General features: G+C 36.5%; 1 protein-coding gene across 2 annotated transcripts in view; it reads right to left on the bottom strand.

Annotated features, from left to right (window-relative positions):
- The window catches only part of Kmt2c (lysine methyltransferase 2C), a 269,564-nt gene that overhangs the window by 174,704 nt on the left and 81,626 nt on the right, over positions 1-13,234 (bottom strand). For both annotated transcript variants that reach the window (XM_026413840.2, XM_026413847.2), the window contains exon 3: positions 351-489. In XM_026413840.2, the coding sequence (XP_026269625.2) occupies positions 351-489 (139 nt within the window). The remainder of the gene's footprint in view (positions 1-350; positions 490-13,234) is intronic.

Raw genomic sequence — 13,234 nt, 5'->3', positions numbered from 1 at the left:
TAAGGTCCTATATTTCTTTTTTGAAAGAATGGGGAGAGGGTAAGGGAAAAGAACATACTCAAGTTTACAATTAAGTATCAAAAATCAGTTCTTATGCTAAATACTCACAGCTATCTCTTTGGCCAGGAATAGCATTTTGCTAACTGTCTGTGTTCACATGGGGTGAACAGAGCAACACCCTCATGTATTCCCTGCTCTCTAATCCCCAAACTCCATAGCCATCCTCCATCCCAACTACAGAGGTATTGGCCTTAAATTTAAAGCTACTAAACAATAAAACTCCATCGAGATTAACATCTCAAATCCTTCCTCCCTGAATTTTTAAAATCCAGCTCTCTTTATTCTCTAACCTGATTTTGGCTTCTACACCAACAGAGACGAGGGAATTTGCAGAGTCCTCAGACACGGATCGCTGAAGAGCTGAGGCTGGCTGCTTGCTGCTATCCACTTCTGCTTCGGCATCCTCTTCTGCAGACTGTTCTTTGACTTCTGCTCCACAGAAAACAAGAGGTAAAAAGAGTCATTTTTATGTTTACATCAATCATTGGTGAATTTATCTACAACACATCTGTGTTAATGGAAAAAAATCAAACAACAAATGACAATACTTCACTGATAAAGAAAAAGTTCACATATATAATTATTGCTATTGTTTATATCTGTTCTCTTCAGCAAAAGGATAATCAAAAAATTTATACTTTAACAGTCATAAATTTCATAAAAGGTTTCATCCTTGGCTTATAAAAAGACTTCTATAAAACAAAGTATTACTTTTCCTTGTGCCCACAGTAAAAATAGACTCAGAAGTTTCATCTTAGTAATATTATCATTATATTCAGGATTATAGCAGTTGATCTTCAGAACATATGAATTTCAGTGTGACTCATTTTGAAGTTTTCATGCTTTATGAAGTGAAATTCTCATTAATTTAAAACAATCATGGATTCTAATTATTAGCCATTCTAATAGTTAAATATTTGAAAAGAACACACCTTGATTATATTGTTTTTCAATTCTACTCAGGACTTTAACCCCAAATACCTCGTACTTCCTTTCTCAGGAGGCAACCTAACTGCTGAGAGGATTTTCAAACACCTTCACCACTAACATCATTCATCTCTTTAAATAAAAATCGTATGCCCATTCTGGCTTTCTTGTGTATTACCAGAATAAAGAAACACTGCATCTCCACCAATGATCCCAAGGCACTTCCACACTCTTGGTTATAAGCCTTCTCTTCTAACTCCAAATTTGTGTACACCTTTCCATACCAACCTCACATGCCTGCAAACAGTCAAGTAAATCATCAAGCCCTTTCAGCTGCTCCTGTTGGCACCAACTTCATGAAATGCCCTATAGAGTGCCTGAGCTCCCTCACCTTCCCTTCACCTCCTCCTCAGCAGCTGTTCTCATCAACTCCACCAGGGGCCACGTACAAGCCTTCAAATTCCTAAAACCTCATTTCACACAAGGACTAAGGTCTGCATCTGTAGCACCCCCTCCTCTCTGACATTCCCCAACACATGGGACCTGCACAGCAGACATACATAGCAGCTTGGATGCTAATTTTCACATCAAACTTGATCTTTCATCTCTCATTTCAGAACTTCAATTTGATGTCCCTATTTTGGGACTATCTTCTAAATTCAAAATGTATTTTAGGGGAAGTATTTTTGGGAAAAGAAATTTGATAAATATTAATTTTACAGTTAGAAAAATTACAAATAATTGTAAATTCTCTCAAGTAAAATTAATAATATTACATGAGGCATCAAACAGATGGTTTTGGTTTTCAGTGTTAAAATAATATTTTCCCTTTTTAAATTAAAACTGGAAAGTTTATTACATATTGCTTGTAAGGCACATCAACCAAGGTGTCCTGTCTACCCCTAGAAACAAAATTGATATAGAGTACCCAGAATCAAATCTACAAACACATATTTGTATGGGGGAGGACACTAATTTTGCTAATTTTACTACATTAAAAATCAAAATTTATATATAAAAAAAGACGCCATGAGCAAAATGAATCCATCCCAGATGAAAGGAAATCCATGTAATATATTTTCACAAAAAGATACTCAAATTCAGAATATGTCAAGGACTTTACAGATGAACAAGATAAAGCACATAACTGTAGAAAATAGACAAGGGACAAACTCCATATTCTCCTTCCTCAGTAGTACTCAATTTTAGGACAGCACATATCTGGCTCAGCCAATACTCTTTGCAACAAATCTTGGCAAGTTCTCACCCACAGAGTATGACCAGAAGTGACTGCCACTTCTTCTCCATCACCTAAAAGGAAGTGACCTGCTCTGAGCAAAATTATGTTACCCTTTCCTATGGACTGGAATGGACGTGACAGCCACCCAGTTGCAGTACTGCAAATAAATCAATGCTCCAGAGGATGGAAAAAAAAAAAAAAACAAGAAAGAAAGAAAGTTTGGTCCAGAAACAAGCCACATGGAACAAAGCTGCCTCAACAGCATGGATTCCTGCTACAGAAATATTACACAAGAACAAAATGGGTTTTATAAGCCACCGGTATATTTTGAATTCTCTGGCATAGCTGTTTAATTTCTGTCCTAATTAATACAGAAAGTGGTATCAGAAGTGTCATAACCAAAACTAATACTAAGTGGCTTAATAATCAGGTCATGAGATACTGATACTGCAGTTTGAAAATCAACAGATCTTTTTCATGCAGTGTCCATATCTGACATAACTGCAACCCACAATAACTTGGAAAACAGACTATGCCTACAAGGCCTGCCACTCTAGGGAAATTATCTGGAAAGACCCAGAGGTCACTCTGTGTGACCTGTTCTCTAGGGATCTACAAGAAGACAGAAAGGAATCCAGTTCTGCTAGAGATTCACTCTGCCTATTACATTTGAAGGACTATAAAATGGTATGTGTAAAATAGAGGTCCAACACACATATGGGCACACTTTTGTTTGCACTATTCTTTTTTTTTTTTTAAAGAGAGAGTGAGAGAAGAGAGAGAATTTTAATATTTATTTTTTAGTTATCGGCGGACACAACATCTTTGTTGGTATGTGGTGCTGAGGATCGAACCGGGGCCGCACGCATGCCAGGCGAGCGCGCTACCGCTTGAGCCACATCCCCAGCCCTTGTTTGCACTATTCTTAATATCAACAAGAAAGATAAGAGAAAGAAATGAGGGCTGGCATTGTGGCTCAGTGGTAGAGCGCTCACCTAGCATGTGTGAGGCACTGAGTTTGATCATCAGCACCACATAAAAAAATAAGTAAGTAAAATAACGGTACTGTATCCATCTACAACTAAAAAAAAAATTTTTTTTTAAAGAAAGAAAGGAGAAATATAGAGTAAGATGGTGCTTCAGAGGCTCACAGATAGTGAGCCAAGTGGAACAGTCCCGTGTCATTACATTTCCTATGAACATTTTTTCCTCTAAAAGACAGCTCCATTTATCCCCTAACCCAAACTGTCCTGTCTGCTACTTGTTAATATGCTGCTATTTACCACTTATAATATCTAATAGAAAATTTTCTTCTTCTGGTAAACTGTATTACAGTTCTTATGTTTATCCCCTCACCCAAAAGGAAATACATAGCACTTCCAGTGTTTTGAGAGAGGTTCTACTGCTTAAAACAAGGAAAAACAAGCAGAACAGTGTTTGTGTCTATCCACCTTTCCTTTTCTGTATAACAGAAGGAAATGGGAAGGCTAAACACAAACACTAATGGTAGATTAACAGGTTTTCAGGTTAACACCTTTTGAAAGTAGGTTTCCTCCATTTCAGAGGGGGAAAAAAACAATTTAGACTCTAAAGAAATTATTTATTTGATTATTTATGTTTAAGAAATGTGATCAGGACCAGTTCTGAACCACAAAGCCTGGCTTTGAGAGTTCAACCTTCTCTTTCCTTCTTTATTAGCTACCAGTTCTGCAAATGAGCATAATAACTTGGATATACTAAACAACAGTTGGGATTGATGAGTTTGGTTTTATTTTTGGTCTGAATTTTTCTGTTTTGACTTTTTTGTTCTTTAATGAATAAAAAGGAATCTTGTGGGGCTGGAGTTGTGGCTCAGTGGTAGAGTGCTTTCCTCACATGCATGAGGCACTGGGTTCGATCCTCAGCACCACATAAAAATACTGTATCCACCTACAAAAATTATTATTTTGTTATAAAAAGGAATCTTGTAACTCCTTCCTTGGGAGTAGTACTTCCAAAACAGAAACAATAAAAGATCTTCCTAAATAAATGAATTATATGTAATATCAGAAACTATTTTTTTTTTAACTATCACTCTGTGTTTGGCAGAATACATTAGATTCTGCTGTCAAAGTTAAAGCAGAATAACTAGAGATTATGACTCTTTCCCTTTTCCCCAGCCCTAGTCTTCAAAAGATTGCCAGAGTCTGGCAGGAAAATGTCTGATGGACTTGCTCTGGCTGAAAATGACATCGGATAAAGATCCTACCAGGGATGTCATCCAGACATGTTCCAGATGAATGTGACCCAGTGATAACCAATGGGGTATTGCTCACTCAAAGCTGTTCAATCAATAAAATAGTCCAGGCTGGGGCTGGGGTTATAGCTCATTAGTAGAGTACTTGCCTAGCATGCATGAGGCACTGGGTTGTATAGTCTGCACCATATAAAAATAAATAGAGATACTGTGTCCATCTGCAACTAAAAAAAAAAAAAAGAAGAATTTTTTTTTTTTAAATAGTCCGGGCGGGCTGGGTTCCTTAGTCATTTTACAAATTTTTTGCCTTTCATGGAGTTCTATTTATTCAAATTGCCTGCAGCTCAAACTTATGGAAATCGAAAAAGAGACCTTTTAACATTTAAATTTTTTTCAGCCTATTTTTCTTTGGTATAAAATCCCCAATGAATCTTTCACTTTATACTTTTAAACTGACCTAAATACAAGCAATGCGACTTGGTCAACGAACCTGAAGGCAAAAAGCAAGGCTGAGCAGGTGGTGAAGGGGATGACTGTGTCCCCAGTAGATGGCGCACGTGCAAGGATAACTACGCTACTAAAGAATCATATATAGGGAAGCTGAAGTTTCTAAGAGAACTTAACATGATCTGTGCACTTTATTAAATGGCATCGCCTATGTGCCAGGCATCTTTGGTGATACAAAGTAATTTTACTTCTGCCCTTACATAATTCCATTACATATCCTCTTTTAACTCTAATTTTCCATTTCCATGACTCTTACTCAATCCTAGTTAGTTCTATGACAGGAGAAACAAAAGTTGTTTGATGTAGTAAAATCAAAGGTTTAAAATCTTAATAGTCCAGAGTAGCCATGTGATCTTTTTATGTTACTTAAACCTCATGTCAACTTCAGTTTGCTCCTCATTTTAAAAAACAGATAATACTATCTAAAATAAGATTAGGTTTAGGATCAAAAAAGACAATGCAGGAAGAATACTTGGTCCAATACCTTAAGTAAGTGAAGGTTCATGAATGAGTGTTATTTTGCAAATATTCCCCTCCTCATCTTTGAGATTGTTTTCAAAAGGCATAAGGATATGAGGGATTGACCCAGGGCCTTACCCACATTAAGCACTCTACCACTGTGCTACATGCCCAGCCTAAGATCAAATTTGACATCCTACCACAAATTATTTAAATCGTATTTTGATAAATAGTGAGAATGGAGAGAACATATGTTGCTGGCTCTGTGTTAGAAGTTAGGAGAGCATTGCTTTAGAATGATTATTTACCAAACAAAATTTTGGGTAACTATTACATTGTATTCAAATGCAGTCATTACAAAAATACAGTCAGCAAACCTGTCTTTAATGGGTTTCTGTGGAAGACAGAAAATGGTATGGTATCTGACATGATAGAGGACAACACAGGTATGATGGAGATAAGGCCAGAGATGGCAGTGCAGCTCATAAAGGGTTTAAAGAGGTATCAGGAGTTCAGCTGAAACTACAAAGATAAAGAGAGAGGCTGGCTCAGGGTTCTCTCCCTTTTTTAAAAAAAAAAATTATTTTTTACTTATAGTTGGACACAATACTAAGGATTGAACCCAGGGCCTTGCACAAGCTAGGCGAACACTCTACTGCTGATCCACAATCTCAGCCCTCAGGGTTCTCTCCTTTACTAAAAAATCTCTTGAGGCTAGGGATAGAGCCCAGTAGAGGATCACTTGCCAAGCACACACACAAGGACCTGGGTTCAATTCACAGCACCTAAAAGCAACCATCTGACCTATTATCCTCATTTGAAAGATACGGAAATCAAAGTCTCAAAGTTAGCAAACTGAAAGTCACAAAGCGGAGGGGCAAAGCCAGAATGCACAATCAGATTTGTACATGCATAATACTGGCACAGCCTCAACAAAGTACAGAAGGAGTACGAATAAATCCATGTGAAAAAAAAAAAAAAATACTAACAATTTTACAAGGACATTTTAACTGATCAATCACTTGCTGAATATCAAGACTATGAAATTAAAACTGAAAATAAAGTTTTCCTCTTCATCTTTTTTAAGCAGGACTAAGATTATAAAGTGGCAAGAACCTCACAGACAAGCTCACAGAAATAAAAAATACTGATTTGGAGCAATTATAAAATTACTCTCCTTAAAAGTTATGTAATGGGCTGAGAATGTGGCTCAGGCAGTAGCGCGCTCATCTGGCACTCGTGCGGCCCGGGTTCGATTCTCAGCACCACATACCAACAAAGATGTTGTGTCTGCCGAGAACTAAAAAGTAAATATTAAAAATTCTCTCTCTCTCTCTCTCCCTCTCCCTCTCCCCTCTCTCACTCTCTCTTAAAAAAAAAAAAAAAAAAGTTATGTAATTCTTGGGCTGGGGCTCAGTGGTAGAGTGCTCACCTAGCACATTCAAGGCCCTGGGTACAATCCTCAGCACCAAGTAAAAATAAATAAATAAAGGTATTGTGTTCGACTACAACTAAAAAAATGAATATTTTTTTTAAAAAAAGTTATGTAATTCTTGCCGGGCGAGGTGGTGCACACCTGTAATCCCAGTGGCTCAGAAGGCTGAGGCAGGAGGATCACAATTTCAAATCCAGCCTCAGTAACAAAATACAAAATAGGACTGGGGATTGTGGCTCAGTGGTCAAGTGACCAAGTTCAATCATCAGTAACACACCCCGCAAAAAAATTATATAAATAATTTTACTTAATTTTTTTAAAAATTCTTGATGGACATAATACTTTTATTTATTTATCTTTCAAAGGACTATGTATCCTACAGCAAACTCGTAAGTATAATAGCATAATAGACTATAAGATGTCAAAATACCCAGTATTCAAGTACAGTCTTTCCTACCAACACAGTACATTCTTTCAAAGTACCTGGCTTTCAGTGAATCTTTATATTTTATTTATTAAGGGATTCTAAGATCTTGCAGGAAGAAATTACATCTGTACTTTTACTTACCTCTATTTTTATACTAACCTGCAAAATTTAGAATTCTAAGAAATTATCAAGTGACTACAAGCAACAAGTAGTATCACTGGCAACACCCATTTCTCAGTCATTAGTAGAGCCGTAGATATTTTCTTATTGAATTCAAATGTTATAGATATCCCAAATACCATTTCCCATATATGTATGCCAAAATTATAGTTGTTATTAAATTCACTGATTTTATAATTTAAGGGGATATCTGCATAATCCAATGTATCTTATTTTATTCACTTAAAAACGTTATTTATTGAGAAGTACATGGACTGCCAGAGGGATGAGGGCACAGAGGAGGTGAAGAGTCCCCTCTATTTACCTTTGGAAAGATACTATGCTTGTTTTATAAACCAGAGATTGTCATAAAATCTGATTCATGTTCAATAATTGTTTAATTAATTAATCGTCCCAAATATAGATCATATTTATGTAAACACACATAATTACAAAATTTTTAAAAACTAATATTTGGTAATTACATTAATCAACACTAGCATTCATTAACTGCTAGTTACCCAAGAAAAATGCATGCCTTCCTGTATGCTCTGGTACACTACTAAATAAAGGAAAAATTATTTTCCTCTCTCGACTTCCTTCACCTCCACAGCACTTAAAACTGTTCATGGGGCTGGGATTGTGGCTCAGCAGTACAGCGCTCGCCTAGCACAGCAGGACCTGGGTTCGATCCTCAGCACCACATAAAAATAAAGGCATTGTGTTCTGTCCAACTACACCTAAAAAATAAATGTTAAAAAAAAAGTTAAAAAAAAATAACTGTTCATGCTCCCTTTACATGAAAACTGCAGAAGAAAACGTAACTGATAAACTGTTCAATCATGCACTCTCCTTTTGAACAGAAATGGTCAGACGAAGTCTGTCTTACGAGAGTTCTGCTATCAAGAGGTGTCTTATCTAGTATTTCCTCTACATCTACAACATGCGCTGGTTAGAAAGGGCAGACTTTTTATTCATCCTATCTTTATTTACTAAATTCCTGAAAATGCTGACACTGATTAATATGAACATGGTCACTGCTTTAACAGAATATATAGACATCTAAAAGTAAAGACACAAATATGTGAGACTTGTTTTCTTTGAGAGTTAACACTTTATAGGTAACTTCTTCTCCTTAATCACAGCTCCATAAATTCTAACAAATATATATTATCACCATGTTTGCTAACATGATTTCTTTAAGGCAAGCACAAAAGGCTTAAAATTAAATTCCAAAACTTATGAAAAACCCAAAATACATTAATATTAATTAAAATTGTGACTTTAGATATCAACTGTACTCTGGATGGTTTATTTAGTTGTTACCAATATTTCTTTTAGTTAACTTACACTTTTTTTTTAATGTGTTTTTAGTGGATTTTTTTTTGCAACAAATAAATGAAGCAAAAATAAAAAACATATTTCACCATACATCTTCACCTTAAAATAATGTTTATTTGTATCAATATTGATCTTCTTCTGACACTTTTTTTTTTTTGGCCTAAAAATATATGTATTAACCAATATAATTGCCCTGAATTCTCTAAACAAGCCCAGGCATCAACTGACTAGCAATAACTGACACTAACTGATGTTAGCAGAGAGCTGAGTTGCCCAGGAACACCCACCTGAATTCCTGACTCACAAAAATCATTTTGAGCCATTATATTTTCTGGTGACTTGCCATGAAGCAATAAATAACTGAAAATTTTGTTGTAATCTTGTCTGCAAATGGCATACTATAACTAATCAACTCCAAATTCTTACGAATATGTTTCTGCTCCAGCATCTCCTCGTCTAAGGACCAAACATTTAAAAAAAAAAAAAAAAGCCACTAACGCAAACACTGATGAAATAAAAACAGCTTGGGAATGTTTTGCCCCAGTCCACAAGTGACCTGACTCTCAACCACAGCTCACTGGGCATGAGTAATGATATGGCCCCACAAGAGGACTAGAAAATGTAATTTCAACATGTATACAGAAGGCAGAAAGTGAGAACTATTCAACAGGACAGCACCACTATTCATGTACCATGACCATGTATAAAAAAAAATACACTCTAACAGTTAGAAGGGGAAAAATTTTTTAAATGATGCAAAAAGATAAAAGTCCATTGTAAACTTTCATATCTAAACAAGGTAGGAAAATACAAGTTAAATTTATAAGCTACATAACCATCCTCTCTGTGCACATGCTACCACAACCTGGTGCTAATTAACAACTGCACTTTTAAAATGTGTAATGATTTTGGGTGTCTACATTTTAAAATAATTATATCACTGAAATTTCTATTATTGTAAACAAAGGCATATATAGGGTTTTATACAAGCTTGTATATTAACAATAATGCTACAAACATTCATTAAATCACTGCTGAACCAAAACAGAACTGAACTAGTCACATATGACTTGGGCACTCCAATTCCACATGCTTCGTCCAAAGTGTGCTGACAAAGCAAAAACTCCTACCATATCTGTCTACCCCAGGTAAACACTAAGGGTTCTTACCACGTAAGAACTAATAATCACTAGACAAGCAGCAGCCAAAAATAAACACAAACTGGGCCTGAAGACAATCCAGATCTTAAGACGTAATTCAAGGTATATGGTGCCACAGTTTGCCTCCTGAATGTTCTCCGCAGGCCTAGGTGTTGAAGGCTTGGTGTCCAGTCCATGGCCCAACTGGAAGGTGACCAAACCTTTAGTGGAAAGATGGACAACGCAAGAAAGCTGAAGTGAAGTAATTGGGTTGCGAGCGCCTTAACTTAATCAGTGCATCAATTCCCTTGAATGGATTAACTGGGTGGTGGTGCAGGCAGGTAAGGTGTGCTGGGAGGAGGTGAATCACTGGAGGCATGCCTTTGGGATTTTTATTTTTGTCCCTGGTGAGTCAAGGGTGTGTGTGTGTGTGTGTGTGTGTGTGTGTGTGTGCGCGCGCGCGCGCTTCCTGGTAGCCATGTCCTGAGCGGATTTCCTCCACACTCTTCCACCATGATGCTCTGCTTAACCTCCAAAACAGAGCAATGGAGCCCGCCTTCTGTGCACTTCTGAAACCCTGAGCCCGTATAAATTTCTCTTCTTCTAAAATTGCTCATGAGGTTTGGGGGGGGGGGGGTGTTTCATTTGTTTTGTTGTTTGTTTGTTTGTTCAAAATGGCTGTACTAAAACACACCCATTCCCAACACAGATTCAAAGGCAATGGGACTGAGCAATGGCAAACTGAAACTAAGCAGTAAAATAAACCTCTCCTCCTTATAAGTCAATTATCTCAGGTATTTTGTCACAGTGATAAAGTTGACTAATACATATAACTAGATGCCATTAGTAGAAAAGCCTATAAAGTTAACAAATGGTAGTCTTGATAAATAAGTTAGCTTTTACTCATTAAATTATTATTTAAATTAAATAAGTAAACAGTTTTACTGTGTTAATATCATTTGTGAGACATTCTTGTACTCTGTGTGTATGTGGTGTGGGGAATGGAGCCCCAGGCCTTGTGCATGCTAGGCAAGCACACTACTACTACTGAGCCACATCCCTTTCCCAAGACTTATTCTAATGTATAGATATTAACTTGGTTTTTGTCGACCATTACTTATAATCTGGTCAATTGATTACAACTAACTCACATAAATTCTTTTTTTACGTAAATATAGTTAGTAAATGTAGTACATAGGCAGCAGATTTGAATCAGCTGTGGTTATATATTACACACTCCAAAACAAAGACTAAAAAAGGTTAAACTGATATATTCTAAGGAGAGAAACCAGAATCATAGAAAGTGCTCAATTAAAATCACAAAGGTGGCCAACAGTGGAAGACAAATTTAGGAACAAACAACAGGTGACAAATGTAAAACAATAATAGATATGGGAGCTATTAATTTTACTCGATCAAGAATTACTTTGAATGGGAGGGAAAGGGAGAGAAAAGGGAAATTGCATGGAAATGAAGGGAGACCCTCATTGCTATACAAATTACATATAAGAGGTTGTGAGGGGAATGGGAAAATAAACAAGGAGAGAAATGAATTACAGTAGATGGGGTAGAGAGAGAAGATGTGAGGGAAGGGGAGAGGGGATAGTAGGGGATAGGAAAGGTAGCAGAATACAACAGTTACTAATAGGGCATTATGTAAAATTGTGGATGTGTAACCGACGTGATTCTGCAATCTGCATTTGGGGTAAAAATTGGGAGTTCATAACCCACTTCAATCTAATGTATGAAATATGATATGTCAAGAGCTTTGTAATGTTGTAAACAACCAATAAAAAAAATAAAAAATAAAAACAAAAAAAAGAAAAAAAATAAAAATAAAATTCTATAGCACAGTAAAAAAAAAAAAAAAAAAGAATTACTTTGAATCCAGGCATAGTGGCACACAATTTAATCCCAGCTACTTGGAAAGCTAAGGCAGGAGAATCAAAAGTTCAAGGACAACCTGGGCAACTTATGAAAATCCTGTCTTAAAATAAACAGGACACCATGGGCTGGGGCTGTAGCTCAATGGTGGAGCACTTGCCTCGTTCATGTGAGGCACTGGGTTCCACCCTCAGCAAGACATAAAAATAAATAAATAAAATAATGGCATTGTTTCCATCTACAACTAAAAACAAATAAGGCCCTCTACCACATACAGCTCAACAGTAGAGCACTTGCTTAGCATGCAGGAGGCCCTGGGTTCACTCCCCAGTAATAAAGGAAGGGAGAAAAAAATGCCATGAATGTCAACAGTCTAAATATACCAATTAAAAGACAGATTGGGCTAGGGTTGTAGCTCAGTGGTAGAACACTTGCCTGGTACATGTGAGGCACCGAGTTTGATACCCAGCACCACATAAAAAAAAAATAATAAACCAATCAATAAAATAAAGGTATTGTGTTTATCTAAAATTTAAAAATATTTAAAAATGAAAGAGACTTGTCAGAATAGATCCAAAAACAAGACCCACCTACGTACTACATACTGTCCACAAGAAACCCATTTTAAATATAAAGACACATATAGATTAACAGTAAATAAAGATATTTCTATGCTACATTATACAGCCGAGAATGCAACCAATTTAACAGTTTCTTACAAAACTATTCTGGCCTAAGATATAGTTCTAGCTCTCTGGTAGAGCACTTGCCTATCATGCTGAAGGTCCAGGTTTGAATGGGGGGGTGCTTACAACATACTCTTAACAATCTAGCAATCATATTGCTTGGTATTTACTCAAATAGGCTGGAAACATGTCCATACAAACATCTGGACACAGTCATAATAGCAGCTTTATTCACAACTGCCAATAATCAAGGGGCCCTCCAGTAGGTAAATGGGTGAAAAATAGACTTGGTATAACCAAACTCTGGAACAATATTCAGTGTTCAAAAAAACAACCTATCAAGATATGAATACATGAACTAAACATAAATTCCTACCACTAACTGAAAAAAGCTGATCTGAAAAGGTTACAACTATTCAACATTCTGGAAAAGGAAAATTATGTAGAAACAAAAAGAATGAATGGTGCCAGAGGGTGTGGGGAGGTAAGGATGACTAGGTAAAGCACAGACGACTTTCATGGCAGTGAAACTACTCTCTATGATACGTAATGGTATATGTCAATATACGTTTGCCCAAACCCACAGTATGTACAACACAAAGGATGGGCTTTTTTTAAACTATGGACTTTAGATGACAGTTACACCATTCTGGAATAGGATGTTGACAATGGAAAAGATCATGCCTGTGTGGGGTTAGAAGGTATATGGGAAAAATCTATCACATCTCCCACAA

The sequence above is a fragment of the Urocitellus parryii genome, chromosome 3, assembly GCF_045843805.1.
Source record: "Urocitellus parryii isolate mUroPar1 chromosome 3, mUroPar1.hap1, whole genome shotgun sequence".
Taxonomy (NCBI): domain Eukaryota; kingdom Metazoa; phylum Chordata; class Mammalia; order Rodentia; family Sciuridae; genus Urocitellus; species Urocitellus parryii.
Note: the sequence above shows the minus strand (reverse complement) of the source record. Positions and strands in the feature narration are given on the sequence as shown.